General features: G+C 34.8%; 1 protein-coding gene across 1 annotated transcript; it reads right to left on the bottom strand.

Annotated features, from left to right (window-relative positions):
* Window positions 1-205: 205 nt before the first annotated feature.
* MNDA (myeloid cell nuclear differentiation antigen) lies at window positions 206-16,545 on the bottom strand. Its single transcript, XM_011984763.1, has 7 exons — window positions 16,291-16,545; window positions 7,250-7,534; window positions 6,259-6,395; window positions 5,560-5,727; window positions 3,685-4,101; window positions 1,796-1,984; window positions 206-522 (listed from the first exon to the last, which is right to left on the bottom strand). Exons 2-7 carry the CDS (start codon window positions 7,512-7,514, stop codon window positions 475-477), a joined length of 1,224 nt encoding a protein of 407 aa, XP_011840153.1. The 5' UTR covers window positions 7,515-7,534; window positions 16,291-16,545; the 3' UTR covers window positions 206-474.
* Window positions 16,546-17,251: the final 706 nt, after the last annotated feature.

The raw sequence follows: 17,251 nt of genomic DNA, 5'->3' as shown, positions 1-17,251 counted from the left end.
TCATTTAAGCATGGGCTACATAAATTTAGTCACAGCCTTTATTGGGGCCTTATCCTCTGGAGATCACAATATAGACTCCAGTGTGGATAAGGCCCCATGAGTCTCTCCCCATCTCTAGAATGTGCTTCACAGTGTACAAAGTGCTCAGCCTCAAGCAGCTCACTACTGACCTTAAGAGAACATATACAAGACTTTGGGAAAATAATGTCCTTCAAAAAAAGATATTTTATTTTTTACCTTATGAAAGTCATAAATGCAAAATGTAATATCTAAGAAAATATGGAAGAGTATAAGAAGAAAATTTTATTCCAGAAAGCAACCTAATCTATAACTCAGATATAAAAGCTCTTAATATGCTACAGTGTATCTACTGAATCCATTATTTAAACGAATTACTGAAATTTAGAAAACCACAGTTATTAACAACTTCATTTTTTAAGCAGAAATTATTTGTTGCATTTCAGCTTGCATATTTCAATTAACATTCATTGATCCTTCCTTGTTTTTCTTGGCCTTGATGACCTTTAAAGAGAGATAAGAAAGACATAATGAGACCCTACATACTGAAATGAAGCTCTGCTTATGGTTCTCTTTTCACCTGCATGTCTTTTCTTCCCATTGGCTACATTATTCTCCTTCTACCCTATGAAAGCTCATTAGTCACAAAGTTATGAAGATCTACCTTCAAAAAACTCATTTTCCTCCCATTAACTAATCCCTTTGTCTTTTTCCTTCCTGAATAGATTTTTGAAATAAACTTCTGTGGTATCCTGGTTAACCAGGTGCCCAACTTTTTAAAAGTTTAGATTTGTAACATTTGCAGAGTCTGGTGGTATACATATTTTTCACATGGCTGATTTCAAACTACCACATGTTTAACAAGCAGTGCATACAATTCCTGAATTTCCAACAATAAGCTGTGTTCAGTAAGGATAGGAGTGAACTCCAGCACACTACTTCTAGTAGATATCTCTGCCCCAAGCCTAATTGCTCTGTAATGCAACTCCATAGATACCAGAATATTTTTTGCTAAAATGTCAAAGTGATCAGGCATTCTTCTGCATAATTTTGTTTCAATTTTTCATGTATTTTCAACAATAAAGTTCCCATTAATTTACTTTTGTAAAAGCCACACTTCTGTTTCTTTTTTATCTTTGGGCCTCAGTAGTCCCTTTTCTTTTTTTTAATCTTTGGGTCCCAGAGTCTTCTGCATCTACTGAATTTCAGTTGCACGGAACTCATTATGCTGTGTCACGCTTTTGGAATTTTCATGTATCATTTCCTTTGCCCAAAAGTCCCTCTAGTGTCTTTACCTTCCTAAAAAAAATACTATCTCCCACAGTTCAGTTTATTATGATGTGCCAGGCTGTGAGATAATTAATATGTATGCAGTGTTTGAATGTTTAAACCATTCCAATGAAGTGGAGACTTCCATTATTTTAGAGGACCAATTAAACTATGTCTCCAATATCAGCCAACTAGTGCTTGTTAAAGGCAGGATTCAAATCAGATCTGTCTTATTCAAAGCCCTTGCTCTTAAGTCCTATGTTCCCTGTCGCTAGACACATCTTTAAATCAATTAACACTAGTATTATATCCTTTCTACAGCTGTATGAATGCCTTTACCTTAATATTCTTTTGAAAATCCTCCAGTTACAAATGCAAGGGCATTGTTTAGGTTCTCCTTTCACTCGCTGGACTCTCTGAGTAATACATGAGGAATCTGGTGTTCCCAAAGCCTAAGCCAAATTATTTGCCTCTTTAGCAAACTCATTCTCCTCTATCCAGTTCCCACCTTGATGAAGCTGTGACTTCCACACACCAGTTTCAGCTTGCGGTTTACTGTTCTCAGTTGAAAGCAGAAGAGTCGAAGTTTATCTCCTTTCTCACACTTGATATTGTGCCATTTTCCATTCCCCACTACATCCATGGATCCTGTATTATCTTTTATTTCATAGATTGTGTTCTTCGTGTGTATGCTTTTCTGCAAAAGAAGATTAATATCCTGTTTCTGAGAGGATTATTAGTATCGTATACATCAGAAAGAGCCTCATGACAAAGTTAATGCAATACGCACGAGAGGAATGACAGGTACAGATCATACATGTGGCTTGGCCTGCCATCTCACAGGGCCCATCTTTTATTATCCAACAACAAGGTATTTTTCTTCCTGCAATTTTACACCAATAAATATTTCCCTCTTTTTCTCCTGCTACCACCTTCAGATCAGCTGAGAGTAAATAAAGCACCTAGATACAGAGGAATCAAAAATTCCTATAGGACTTCTTGGCTTATGGTCCTGTGGAAAACCAAATGTATGCTTTCTACAATTATTCAGTCAGTAGATTATGAGGAATTTCACTTTATTATTATTTTAATTTTTTAAAATTTCAATAGCTTTTGGGGTACAAATGGTTTTGGATGACATGGGTTAATTATATAGTGGTGAATTCTGAGATTTTAGTGCACCCATCACCCAAGTAGTATACATTGTACCCAATATATAGTTTTGTATCCCTCACCTCCCTCCCAGTCTCCCCCTTCTGAGTCTTGAAAGTTTATTAATCACTCTGTATGCCTTTGTATACTCATAGCTTAGCTTCCCCTTATCAGTGAGAACATACAAAATTTGGTTTTCCACTCCTGAGTCACTTTGGATTATGAGGAATTTTAAAGGGAAAAACGTCTATGACACAATCATTCATTCTTTTTCAGCCTTCCTCATTACTCATTCTTTTCCAGTATCTTGTCCCCATTGACCTAGATCCCTCCATTCATACTCTGTAGTTTCTCACACACTATTACTCATCAATTCTGTAATTGTATTTATAAGCAAGATCTCTTAAAGACAGTGTGAGAAAATGTGGAGGTAAATTTAAGGGGCTATCTTGGAAGACATGTATATAGGGTTATAAAGCAGTCAATCATATAAAATGTTAGTTGAGTTCATAGAAATGTGTAATGTTTCAGAGTGAAGAAAGGGATGGAATGCATTGTCCTAACTAGCATCTTGAATTTGGACATGGACATATCAATAAAACTCTGTGCCTTGTAATTATTTTTTTTGTAAATAATATGATGAGATTGCCTTATCCTCTAAATATCATGGAATTCAATATTTCTCAGTTGTTCAATGCTGTCTTCATAAATAAATGAATAAATAAATAAGACAGAAGAGCAACAGCACAAATGTTTAGATTGTATGGATAGCTGTTGAATGTATTTGCATTTATGAGCATACCAGCCAATCCACTTATTACTCCAAATATATGTCACAACCAGAGTTCAACCTTAGTAGCATGATTCATTATTTAAAATAAATTTATCAAAATTCAAAGTAAAATTATCAGTGCTCATTGGGATGGAGCTGAAAGAGATGATGTTATTAGCCTGCTCCCGTTGATTTGGACCCTGTATTGTCCTCTAGTTTATTGTGGCTGACAACAGGTTATTACTGCTAATATTTCTTAGTAACTCTTTTTCAAAGTCCCTACATTTACTTTGACTTAAGAAAGTTAATAGGTCACTTAGTCCTATTTCCTATTTTGTGGGAAAACTTCATCAGTATCTCTAGTCAATATAAATTATTGTGTTCCAATATTGAGGCAGTTAGCAAAGTCTGATAAGATATTTAGTTCCAGGTAATGGTAGAGAAAATTAAAACAAACAAAATTAAGGGATTACCTTTTGTAACATAAACAACCCATACACCATTGTTCCAGATGCTTGCTTGTAAAGTTGACTGATCTTGGGAGTTTTATTTGCTATTTCGATAATTCTGTTTGGGACCTCAAAGTTTTGATCAAAGTCAGACACAGATGATGCTTCCTTTATTTCCATTACTCCTTTACATTCAGAGTAATCAGATATGGTAATGACCTTCTTCCTTATGAATTTCTCTTTCAAGCTGATGTCGAAGACTTTCACATGGAAATACTGAGTCTTACTGGCCACTGTAGCATGAAACATTGTGCTTTTCCCATGTTCTGGGGACTCATATTTAAATGGTGCTGTTGCTTTCAGTACCATCACTGTCACTGGGTCCTTTTGGGGAACATTTCTTCTCGTATCCACCTGACATTGGGCCTGGGTTTGCTGATTCTGTGTTGGGCAGACACAAGAAAACAAACTTAAAACTTTGAGCAGGAGGTCAGAGGCGGTGGCTCACGCCTGTAATCCCAGCACTTTGGGAGGCCGAGGTGGGTGGATCACGAGGTCAGGAGATCAAGACCACCCTGATTAACACCGTGAAACCCCGTCTCTACTAAAAATACAAAAAAAATTAGCCGGGCCTAGTGGCGGGCCTCTGTAGTCCCAGCTACTCGGGAGGCAGAGGCAGGAGAATGGCGTGAACCCGGGAGGCGGAGTTTGCAGTGAGCGGAGATCACGCCACTGCACTCCAGCCTGGGTGACAGAGCGAGACTCCGTCTCAAAAACAAACAAAACAAAACAAACAAGAAAACAAAACAAAACGAAACAAAAAACTTTGAACAGGAATACAAAATCACTCTGCACGAGTGACTCTGCAGAGCTTTCGACCCAACAACTTTCACAGATACGTGGAGCTGGGGGCTCGGCTAGATAGGGATTGCTGAACTGAAAGGAAAGGCACATGAGCTGGTATAGTTTAGCTAGCGAAAGTCTAAGGTAGCAGACAACGGGCTTGGAAATTAAATCACCCTCATTGACACAGAATAATCTTCCTGAGGCAAAGCATGATTATCTGCATGAACAATCTAGAGCAGCAGATGATGAAAGCATTATTGTGAAGAAACTTTAAAGAAAGATTAGAATATAATAACAAATCCAAATATCTCCTCTACCTACTTAAATTATCAAAGACAATCAACAAAGTGAAAACAACTTGGATAGCATTAAAAATGAAGAACCATGCCCACCCCAAGCCTCAAACATCATTAGATGTTCTAATGATCAAACATTCATTAGAAATTCTAATGATCACTAGTGTACTCTACCATTTTGAGGACCCAACTCCTTTGTTTCTTCCCAAGAAACAGAGCTGTTACAAGTGGAAAGACTTGGCCTGGCTCAGCATATAAGTAGTCTCAGGTAGAGGATTTCTGGTTAGAGCTATGTCCTCGACAGCATTTCACAGTGGCTAGAACGCTAACAATAATGAAAAAAGGACAAGTTTGTTTATCTCCTGTCCTCTCCCCACAGTGGCCTGGCCTATTTGAGTTGCAGCAGAATACTTTTCTGAAGAGAACGTTGCCAGATCTGTACTAGGAAGTGTGGGGAGCAAAGATGAGCCATGGACTTGTATGTACTAGTACTAGAAGCCAAGCTACTTACCTGCACAGACCAGAAATGCTTAGTGGTCTGTCTTGGTGTTTTACACACAGTGATCGCCTGTGGGTAATTGGACTTTACTTGCATGTGGCTTCTCACCAATGTAAACAAGTTATCATAATATAGAAAACAGTTTTCCCTCAGCAAATCAGTAACATGAAGAGTTATGCATGAGAGTAACCATAGTAACAGTGGAACGCACTGTGACTGGGTTAAAAAAATGGAGAAGAGGACCAGGAAAGAGTGTACCTGAGTAAATGAAGTGTTGGATGGAGTTGATGATGAGGTCTGGGGTAATGGGGGATGATCCGTGGCTGCAGATGTGCTGGCTCCTGAGGGACGTGGGGGCTCACTCTGCTCCTGGGGCACCTTATTCCTTTTGGCTTCAGTCTTTCCTTTGTTCAGAGTTTTTCTTTTCTGAAAGCAGTTTAATTTTCCTGTTAGTGGGGTTTAGTATGAAAAGAAGCAGAGCAAGTTTTCATTACAACGTAGTAAGTTCTATTTATATTGGATGGGATGTCCTTGGAAACCCCATGGAATTACAACCTCTCACTTGAACATATGGACAATAGATAATATTGGGTGTGGATTGTTGCACTAAAAAAGAGATAGATGATTTCAACAGATGCATTACTGTTATCGCCACTGTGGTGTGATGAGAAGAGCACTGGACTTGGAATGAGAAAATCTAGATTTGTGTAAGGATGGGCAAGATGTATATTAAATATGATTATTACCACATTTTTATAATGCAGATGATAATATATTTATGTCACAGAAATTTTTTACTACATTTTTATGATGCCTAACTCTTTACCCATCACAAAGATGATCCATAATTACTAATTTGGTAAATCTAAGCTGTGTTGAGATATTAGTGAAGAGCCATGTGCCATAGCAGAGTATCTTCTGTGGGACTTCAATCCTGCTCCTCTTTCTCAAGCTTACCTGAGCTACAGGAATCCTCTCTCCTACTTCAGATGTCAGTGTGTTTCTTGCGGTGGATGCAGGTGCCACAAGACCCACTTCTTCCTGGTTTATGTTTTTCATTAGAACTTTTCCTTGTGCTTTCATTTTCTTAGCAACTGACAAAAGAAAAGAAAAAGGGCACAATAGGCCTAGACTGGAATAGCTTATCTAAGACAGCTAAAGCAGTTTCAATATTACCTGCTGTCAGTTCCTGCATGAGAGTTCGGATTTGCCTGTTACCTCTACTACATTAACCCAGCCTGACTGCTAGGAGGCCAACAGTAGCATGGTAGGCATAGGCACTGTCTCATTCTCCTCAGTGCTTTCCTCACTCCTCCCCTGTGCAGTGAGAACATGCTTCCTGTCCTGTGAACTCCATGTGCCTCAGTCCACCCTTTCTCAGTCTTGTTCTCCTACCATTTCTTTTAAATATCTAAGGTCATGGTGCTGACAGGCTAGTCATGTTCTGTGCAATATCTGTTCAAATGACAGAAATATGACGTGAAAGGAAATATGATCTGAATTGTAATGTGGCAAAGTGCTAATATTGGCTTTTGAATTAAAAAAACCAGTGATTTATATTAAGTGGAAAAATTCTATACTTCTCTTAATAGAACTATTTGCTGTGCAAATTGGTTAAATATAAATATTTCAAATAAAATGCATTTTAAAAAGTAGCTTTTTTTTTCCCTGACATTTCTAATTTACTGAAACCCTCATCCTCTCATAAATCCCTGTCTTTAATTTTTTATCCCTACCCCAAATACATTCTTCTAAATCTATCGATCTCTTTTATATGAAATAGAATGTTCTAAATTGCCAACTGGTCAGTCTCTGAGGTGCCAACATCCCCATGACTGCTGAGTTATAAATTGGGAAAGGGATGTACCAGCTATGACCAAGGTGGGGTTCTACTCAAGACTGGGGAGAATCAAGGCAGAGTAGCCATGTGCAAGGTTTTCCCTATTACCTTTTGACTTCTCTTTTCGAAGATTGTTGACAAGGTTTTTAAGTGGTGGCATGTCTTTGGCCAGTTCTATTAGTTTGTCTACACAGGCAACACCTTGGAACTTTTTTTCCATCAAATCTGAAATCTTAATTCTGTTGTATTCCTCTTGCATTTTTGTAGTTAGTCCTAAATCATAGGCCAGTAAGGACTTAATTATTATAAAATGATACTCATCCATGAGCTCGAATCCTTTCAGCAAAAGAATTTTCTTGTATTCATTCGCCATTTCTGAAGTTATAGCTTGGCCTATAAAGTAAAAATGACACACAACATTACATATTTATGCAGACAATTTTAAAAAATGAGATATGCTTTTGTGAGTGAGTGTCCCAGGACAAAATGTTGTCCTTGGATGTGTATAAGAAAAAGGAACTAAGTTACCAGCTCTGTCACTGTGAACAATGGATCAAGACTTGCTTTATTAGGAGGTTCAGTGAAGTTCTTTCCTTTTAATGTTGGTTGTTGAGTTGGGTCAGAGGTGTTATGTGGTGAAATGATGTTTGGAAACAGGTAATCGTTGCAGTATTTATAGTATGGGTTTTGTGGTGTCAAAGTCCCTGGTTCCCCTTCTGATACTTTACTGGGGCCTCAGCCTATCCTTCAATGCCTACCTCTTGGTTCCTGACTCTTCCCATACCCACTATGACCAAAGTGGCCTAAGTATAAATGGGCTGCAGCTACTTACCTTATATGAACAAACTTCTGCCACAGCACTACACTTCTGAGTAGCGAAATGGACTCTAGACCTTCTTGGCTCTCCCTAGTCGGCTCTCATTAGCATTTTGTCTCCCTGGGACTTATTCTCTGTGTCTCATGCATCTACAAAATTATCATTTTACTGTCCTCCTAACTGTTCTCTAGTGTAGAATTGCAGCATTTATTTTTTGTCCATTTGTTTTTTACAGTCAATTATTTACCTCCAACTAGTCTTACTTTTACTAAAAGATTTCTGTCAGACAACCAAGTAGGTTTCTTTACGGATAAAGGCACGACTCTATTTTTCCTGAAATCCTTCAATGAGTTTTGATTTTTATTAGTATAAATTTCCACTCAGCATGACCTGAAAGGCCTTGAATAAACTATATCTTTCTTTGTGTATGTGTCTGTTACTTTTGAATTTCTTACATCTTATGCTCTAGTAATATACAATATGTCATTCTTTTTCAGGTCTTCTCACTGTTAATTCCCTTCCCGCTACCTGGGAAAGCATTCCCACTTTTCTTCCTCTGAATACTTCCTTAGAGTTTTTAATGCTTAAGTGAGGCTTTATCTTCTGGGAGCTGTTGTGGTCCCAGTCTCACGAATGTGTGCCTCTTTAACCCCTTGTGTACTACCTAAGGGTATTCAGTTCTTAATGTGTATTCCAATTTTCTATTTAAATTTGTGGGTGTTCCTTTAGGTTGGTGACCATATGTTTGTGCAACTTTTCTATAATTAGAGTGTTCTAATTCTTAGAGCTGTAAATTGTTCTCTTTTGGGAGATAATGAGTGTTCCTGTGTTCAAACCTATCAAATAAAGAAAAATTTCACACATGGGCACATACAGTAAAGCCAAAGAATATTAAAAGCAAAATGATAAAATCTTCCAGAAATACTGAGTAGAACACCTACAAAGATTAAATACTCTGATTGAATGGTCTGTAGCAGGTTAAGAAAGTAATTTTTACGTAGTATTGATCCATAATTATATATCTGCAATTTTACAACCTAAGAAGAAGCTGAAGGATGAAAAGATTTGGGGGGTTTCAGGGCTTGGGAAGGGATGAGAGTTAGCAGGGAAGTGTGGTAGCAAAATCACTTTGCAAATTAGAAATATGATGTAAAGTAATACGTGGCTGATATGGCTTGGCTATGTCCCAACCCAAATCTCATCTTGAATTGCAGTTCCCAGAATCCCTATGTGTCATGGGAGGGACCAAGTAGAGGTAATTGAATCATGGGGGTGTTTTCCCCATGATGTTCTTGTGATAGTGAGCAAGTTCTCATGAGATCTATGGTTTTATAAACATCAGGCATTTCCCCTGCTAGTACTCATTCTCTCTCCTGCCACCCTGTGAAGAGGTGCCTTCCATCAAGATTGTGAGTTTCCTTAGGCCTCCCCAGCCATGCAGAACTGTGAGTCAATTAAATCTCTTTTCTTTATAAATTACTCAGTCTCAGGTATTTCTTCATAGCAGCATGAGAAGGAACTAATACAGTGGTTATTTTTAATCTCCCTTATTCATCTCACTGTAATGTGTATAATGACATGGTTTGTTGAAGAACTCTTAATGCATTTGATATTAGGATGTTGATATTACCTCTACTGGGACAATTGCAATGCCTACATACAATGTATGCATTAAGTAGTCTTTCTAAAATCCCCCCCTGAGTAAATGAATTAAAAATCAGAGTTGTCCCAGGAGTTTCAGGTGAAGTGCTGTGAATCAGTTTTCAAGCAAAAATATTTTTCAAACTAAAATTTTGTAACTGGTCAAAATGTTATTTGAACGTTATGGTTTAAAAAATTATTCTCTTGTTTACTGAGAGTGACATTAGCAAGATTACAGACAAGGAAGTTCCAGACTTTCATTATGTCATGGAAACACCAAATAAAGAACAATTTATGAACCAAACTAATGTTTTCAGCTGTTAAGAAGTGGTTGCAACAAAAGAAATTCCAAACCAAGATTAAGCCACACTCAAAATAGTAGAAAACTTCTAGGTGTTTTTCTTTGTCCCTGTTTAACTTTCTCCCTTGAACGGTGTGATGTGATCAGGAGAAAACTTCCTAATTCCTCATTCCTCCTCTGGAATAGAAGGAAAAGTGTGGAACTGCTTTGCAACATTATGGCTTCTCTGGAGGTTCCTTGAGGGACTAGTATCTGCTTCACATGACTTGGAGCATTGATGGAAATGGTGACATAGTTTAAATGTCAGATTTGAGGCTGCAAAAGGTAGCGGTGGGTGCTCCAGCTTGTGAGAGCTGCATGGGATCTGCTACTCCCTGGGTGCCAGAAGGCAAGAGATTATGGATAGAGGAATACAATAGAACATCTAAGGTTACAAAAAGAGGCAGGTGTGGCTCTTAGGGAAATTATGGCTTAAAAGGAGTGTGTATATGAGAGAATTACAAAAAAAAATGCATACACATAAGCCCAGGCAAGACACACGTCCATATAGGCCTCAGATAACATTTAGATTTCATACTTAGATGAAGAGTGAAAGTCCTCCCCTGAATGATGCCATTTAATAATGGTTGAGAGGGGGCTGTTTTTACAAATGTCCAGTTTTCAACAAAAAGTGTGAAACAAAAAGAAACAGGTAAACATGGTCAATTTAAAAGAAAAAAAAATGAATCTCCAAAATCTTTCTCTAAAGAAACAGAGCACTCAGGCTTTCTTGTTAAAGACTAAAGCAGAACTCTTAAATATGATCAATGAGTTAAAGGAAAATATGTACAGACAACTAAATAAAATCAGGAAAATGATTAATAAAATGAGAATATACAAAAAAATAGAAATTACCAGAAAAAAATCCCATAAATTCTGAAGCTGAAAAACAAATTGACTGCATTGTAAAATTCACTAGAGGTTTTCCTCAGCCTACACCAATAGACGGAAGAATCGGTTACCTTGAAGACAGGTCATGTGTAATTATCAAGACTGAAGAACAAAATTTTTTAAAAGATATAAAGGAAAGTGAACAGAACTTATAAATGACTTACATCATTAAGTAGGACAATATATGCATTATGTAAGTCTAAAAAGGTGATGAAAAAGAGAAAGGAATAATGAAATTACTTGAGTAAATAAGGACTGAAAACTTTCCAAATTTGAGAAAAGACAAAATGTACAGATATAAGAAACCGAACAAGCTGCAACTATGATAAACTCAAAGAAACTTACACTATGACACATTATTATCAAATTACCAACTCTCAAAGACAAAAACAAAATCATTTAAAAAGCATCAAGAAAAAAGTCACTCATTATATACAAGAAATCTTCAATAGAATTATGAGCACATTTGTCAGTAAATACTTTGTAGACCAGAAAGTAGTGGGACAATATATCTCAAGTGTTTAAAGAAAAGTCTGTTCATCAAAAACACTATATCTGGGAAACCTGCTATTCATAAATGAGAGAAATTAAGATATTCCTAGATAAATATAAGCTGAATGATTTCATTACCACTATATCTACCCTAAAATAAATACTAAAGAGCTTTCTTCAAGCTGAAACACAAGGATGCTAGGCAGTAACTCAAACTCATACAAAAATATAAGTTCTTCATGAAAGGTAAATATATACATAAATATAAAACATGGCTTTTGCTATTTTGATTTGTAATCACTTTTTATTATTTTATAGGATTTAAAATGTGAAAACAAAACAATTTATAAATCAATGTCAATTGGTACACATTATATAAATGCAATTTGTAATATTAACATAAAATTTGTGTTGAGGAGCTGTAAAGGAGTAAACATTTCGCATATGATTGAAGGTAAGTTGTTATCAGTTAAAAATAGATTGCTATAACTTTAGAATATCATATGCAACCTGATGATAACCACAAAGATATCTGTAGGATGTACACAAAGGAATAGAAGAACATTAAAATGTTTCACTACAGGAAAAATCAACAAAAAGAAGTCACTGAGAGAGGAGAGACAAAAACCTATTAAGACATACAGAAAATAAATGAAAAATGGCAACAGTAAGTTCTAAGTTCTTATCAATAATTAGTTCAAATGTAAATGGTTTAAACTTACTAATCAAAAAGCATATTAAAATTACATATATAGATATATCACAATGAATTTAAAAACAGGGGATCCAACTATATGTTGCATACAAGAGGCTCATTTTACAGATCTAAGGACAAGGATAGAAAGTGACAGAATAAAAAATATATTCCATTGAAATATTAAATAAGAGAGCAGAGTTTGCTATGCTAGTATCAAATAAAATAAAAATAACAATCAAACAGTGTTATAAGAGACAAAGATTATTACATAATGTTAAAAAGGCCAATTCACCTGCAAGATATAAAAATTAGAAACACACATGCACAAAACATCAGAGCTCCTAATATATGAAACATTTACAGAATTGAAGGGAGAAATAGACAGCTCTAAAGTAGTAGTAAGAGACTTTAATGTTCCACTTTCAATAATAGATAGAACAACCTGACAAGAAAATTAGGAAAAAATAAATATTGAGAAACATTATAGACCACTTATAGACCAATTGTTTCTAACAGATATATCCAAAACAGTAAAGCCAACAACAGTGGAATACACAGTTTTCACACGAACATATGGAACACTGTCCCAAAATATACTACAAATTAGGACACCAAACAAGTGTTAATAAATGTTAAATGTTTGAAATCATACAGAGTATATTTTTTAACATAATGGAATAAAAGTAGAAATCAACAGAAAGAAAACTAGAAAACTCATGATCATGTTAAAATAAACAACACAAACAATGAAACATGTACAAAGAGTCACAAGTCAAATTTAAATCTATATTTAGAGAAATTATATGAAAACACAACATATTTCATTAAATGCAGAGAATATGGTGATGAGGGTAATTTGAAGATTTAAACAACTACATTTACAAAGAAGAAGACTCTCAAATCAATAATCTGACTTTACACCATAAAGAACTTAAAAAAGTAGAACTAAACCTAAAGCCATCAAAAGGAAGGAAAAAAGAAAAATTAGAGGTAAAATTGAGATTAGAAAAATAATAAAGAAAACCAATAAAAACAAGAGTTGATTCTCTGAAAATTTGAATAATACTGACAGAACTTTAACTGAATTAACATAGAAAAAAAAAAAAAAGAGAATCAAATAATAAAATCAGAAACTAAAAAGAGAACATTACAACAGATTTCACAGAAATAAAAAGAATTATAAGAGAATACTTTGAACAATCGTATATCAATAGGTGGAATAACCTAAATGAAATGGATAAATGGATAAATTATTAGAAAAATACAACCCGCAAATTTTGAATCATAAAGAAACAGAAAATCTGAACAGTCATTATGACCAGTCAGGAGACTGAATCAGAAGTCAGAAACCTCTCAGTAAAGAAAAGTCCAGACTAAGTGGTTTTACTGGCAAATTCCACCGAATATTTAAAGAAGAATTAAGACCAAAATTCTTCAAAGTCTTTCAAAATTTGAAAAGGAGGGAACACTTCCAAACTCATTGTATAACTCAGCATTACTCTAATGCAAAGCCAGACAGAGGAGAAAATTACTTCAACACAGTAAAGTCTACATACAAAAACACCATAGCTAACATTATTCCCAATGGCAACAGACTGAAAACATTTCTTTTGCGCCTGAAAGATCAGGAAATAGACAAGGATGAATTTTTGTTCACTTCTGTTTGAGACAGTACTGAAAGTTTAACACACCCCCCACCCCAAACAATAGACAAGAAATGGAAAATATAAAATATCTAAATAACAAAGAAAAAAGGTAAATTAAAAATTTAAAAACTCTAACTCTTCATATATGTTTAATCATACAGTTTTGTGCACGTATGTTTTTAATTGTTATATCTCATTGTGGTTTCTATGGGTTTGATTTGCATTTTTCTAAAGATTATTGCTGTTGAACATACTCATATGTGCTTATTGGCCATTTGTATAGCACCTTTGAAGAAATGTCTATTCAAGTCCTATATTCCCAAAATAAGTAAAAGTGTGATCTCAAATAAATGTATGTACATATATGTTCATTGCAGCATTGATCACAACAGAAAAACGTGAAAGTAGTACACGTGTCCTTCAATGGATGAATGAATAAAAAGAAATATGGTTTCTTATGTATTTTATGGTAAATACATAAAATGGAATATTATTCTACCCTAGGAAGAAAGAATATTCTGACATATGATACAATACAACATAAAAGAACTTTGAGAACATGAAATGAAAAAAGCCAGTCACAAAAAGCACACGTATACTATATGATTAAACATACATGAAGAGTTAGAGTTTTTAAATGTATACAGATGGAAGGTAGAATGATGTTTGGCAAGCTCTGGAGGAAAGGGAAATGGTGAAATTGTTGGTTAACGGATTTAGAGTTTTCGTTTTGCAAGATGCAAAAGCATTCTGGAGGTTGGTTGCACAACAATATGAATGTATTTAATACTACTGAACTGTACACTTGAAAATGATTAAGATGACACATTTTATGTTACATGTTTCTTAACACAATTAAAAGAAAACAATTATTATTCAAAGCTTTCAGAAGTTTGGCAGTGAAAATATCTATACCCACAGCTCTTTGAGAAGAACTACTCATTATGTAAAGAAACAAATCTAAGAAATGTTGGAGGCCAAAAGGGAAGTAAGATCAAACAAATACTTTAATTAGTGTTTTTACTATCTTAAAAATAAGTAAAGCCAGAGTGAAAGAAAAGAAAACAGGAACGATATGAACATACTCTTACAGTTGAAGTTTTATGTTTGGGGGACCAGAAGATGTGAGAGTTTGCTAAGGGGCTTGTCTTTAAGGAGAATATAGATTTTTTAAAAATAAGAAACTTGACAAGGAAGGAGAAGAAAGCACAGAATAAGTGCTATAAATTGAAACAAAGCAAGATGGCAAAACCAAGTTAAAATATATACCTTTATAGAATGTGCATATCTGGACTAAACTCATTAACTAAGATGAAAAATTTTCCATTTGTATTAAAAATAAATCCAGTCATATGTTGTTGACAAAATACAAATAAAGTATAAGGTCACTTAAGTTTGAGAAACAGCTGGAAAAAGTTATATTCTTCAAACTTTACCTTAAAGAAAGACATTTTAGGAAAAATAGTGTAGATTAAAATAAGCTTTAGTCAATAAGTATCAGCACATAGTTTCACTACATAATGGTAAAGTATGCAACCTGTAAAAAGATATAATAATTTAAATTATATGTATAATCTGTTATTACTTTAAAAGATAGCATATAGAAATTTTTTTTCTCTCTAAACACACACATAACATATATACTTGGATATACATATTCTATGTAAAAATATATGGTAGAAATCAAAAGAACTACAGTGAGAAATTAACAAAATCACTATTAGAGTTGGCGATTTCACCACCTCTCTGTTACTGAAAGAACAAGGTAAAAAAAATAGCTTAGATTTAGATTTAGATTTTTCAAACATAATTAACAAACTTACTTAAGAAACTTTATCTTACTTAAATAGAATTTGGAATCTAACATTTATAAACTCTTCTCAAATACTCATGAAGTAATTAGGAAACTCTCATTATGTACTAAGCCATAGAAAAGTCAAAATGTATCCAAAAGTAGGTAATATATAATTGATTCTCCCTGTCTTTTTATTATATCTTGCCACAAAAAATGTTACCTATCACTGAGTAAAGCATAGACCATTTGAAAAAGAGAAATACTTCTTCTTACACTTGCTGTAAAACGAAGAATGAAATGAAACTGATTCATGAAAATGTAAAGATTATTTTTGAGTAAAGGCTTGTAAAATTGAGAAATTAATGTGTGCACATGTCTATGCTCTTTAATATAGAGATAAAATCATATAATAGATATTTATGTCCTTGCTTATTTTTTACTAAATATTGCTTCATAATAATTTTCTCATGGGACTGTCTTCTCTTTTAATTTAGGCCCAAACCCAGTCACCGAGTTTCCTAGTCATCCTCTAGCCAAGAAAACCAAGTATCTCCTCTAAATATCAATTTATGCCAACAGATACCTAAGAATTAATTTTAAAATTTGCTGTAGACAAAATACATTTTTTTGGTTTATACCCCAATTGTGGTAGGATAAAAGATACCTATTTTCTACCTAGACAGGTAACGGATTCAGTTCTCAGTTTTCTGAATATGATTGATACAACACTTCTGGTCTCAAGCAGTCCCGTAACTAATTCTCCACTGACATGGTATGGTTATCAACTAGACACCTAGATCTTTCTCTGAAGAACTTCCCAGAAATCTCACCTCAATGGATACTTTTTCCACAATAGTCTTCAGAAATCCTGGAGTCACTGTCTTGTTTAGGACAGGCTCACTGTCCGTAAAGCTTTGGAGAGAGTAAACTGCAGACTATTATAATCTTGTAAAGGGCTGAGAAATGAAAGCTAACAAGGAAAAATGACACTTGTTAGAGCCTCTCTAAATCTTGATTGTAGATGGCCTTCTCACACTGTACTAACTCTTAACTAGAAAGAAGTTACATAATCATGGAACAATTTTGAGGCCACGCCTATCAGCCTTTGTAGCTTTCTATTTCAGATGTCAGAGAAAGTGGTCAGTTCCTCCTTGTAAAAAGTAATCTCAGTCACAAGGAGAAATGAGAGCAAATGGTGCTTCTTCTTTGCTTTTTTGACTTACAAATACTTGCTGAAAGGAATTTCAAACTCAGAACTTTCTTATAAAGCTAATTTACGTTTAGGTCATTAGAAACCAGTAGCCCCTTGAATAAGGATCATAATATCAATTGGGAAAGGCAAAACACCAAGGTTTCTCGCTCCTTTCCTGTTCACAGAGTGGCAGGAGCAGGAAATCTTGGTAGAGATGTCTATTGCTACCAGAACTTGACTTCATCTCTTGGATAGGGGTGGGTATACCATGAAATTGTTTTTGTTTAAATAATACCTACATATTCACTTAGTTATTAATAACTGATACACCTGGAGCTTAACAGAGGCAGAAAGTATGTAATATGAAGGATTTACACATGAATATGTAAATCCTTACTCAAATAATTTGAAAGAGTTTCATACTAGTTGCTCTCTTGAGTATAATAACTGCCTTACCTTATTAAATTCATGATTATTCATACTTTTTGCATTATTCATGGGTAGTTGGTTTATATCATGATTGAAACCTTGAAAATTCTGGAAGAGCACTGAAACTCTGGAATGATAGGGGGCCTGATAAACCCTTTGTACTGCAATTC

Source organism: Mandrillus leucophaeus, unplaced genomic scaffold, assembly GCF_000951045.1.
Source record: "Mandrillus leucophaeus isolate KB7577 unplaced genomic scaffold, Mleu.le_1.0 Scaffold2738, whole genome shotgun sequence".
Taxonomy (NCBI): Eukaryota; Metazoa; Chordata; class Mammalia; order Primates; family Cercopithecidae; genus Mandrillus; species Mandrillus leucophaeus.
Note: the sequence above shows the minus strand (reverse complement) of the source record. Positions and strands in the feature narration are given on the sequence as shown.

What these genes read in the sequence shown, in the direction of transcription:
- MNDA (XM_011984763.1), bottom strand. Translation starts at nt 7,514, where the DNA reads ATGGCGAATGAATACAAGAAAATTCTTTTGCTGAAAGGATTCGAGCTC. An exon ending in CCAACACTTCATTTACTCAG is followed by an intron (nt 4,102 to 5,559) that starts GTACACTCTTTC and finishes TGCCCAACACAG; the next exon opens with AATCAGCAAACCCAGGCCCA. An exon ending in GAAGTCACAGCTTCATCAAG is followed by an intron (nt 523 to 1,795) that starts GTGGGAACTGGA and finishes CTCTCTTTAAAG; the next exon opens with GTCATCAAGGCCAAGAAAAA.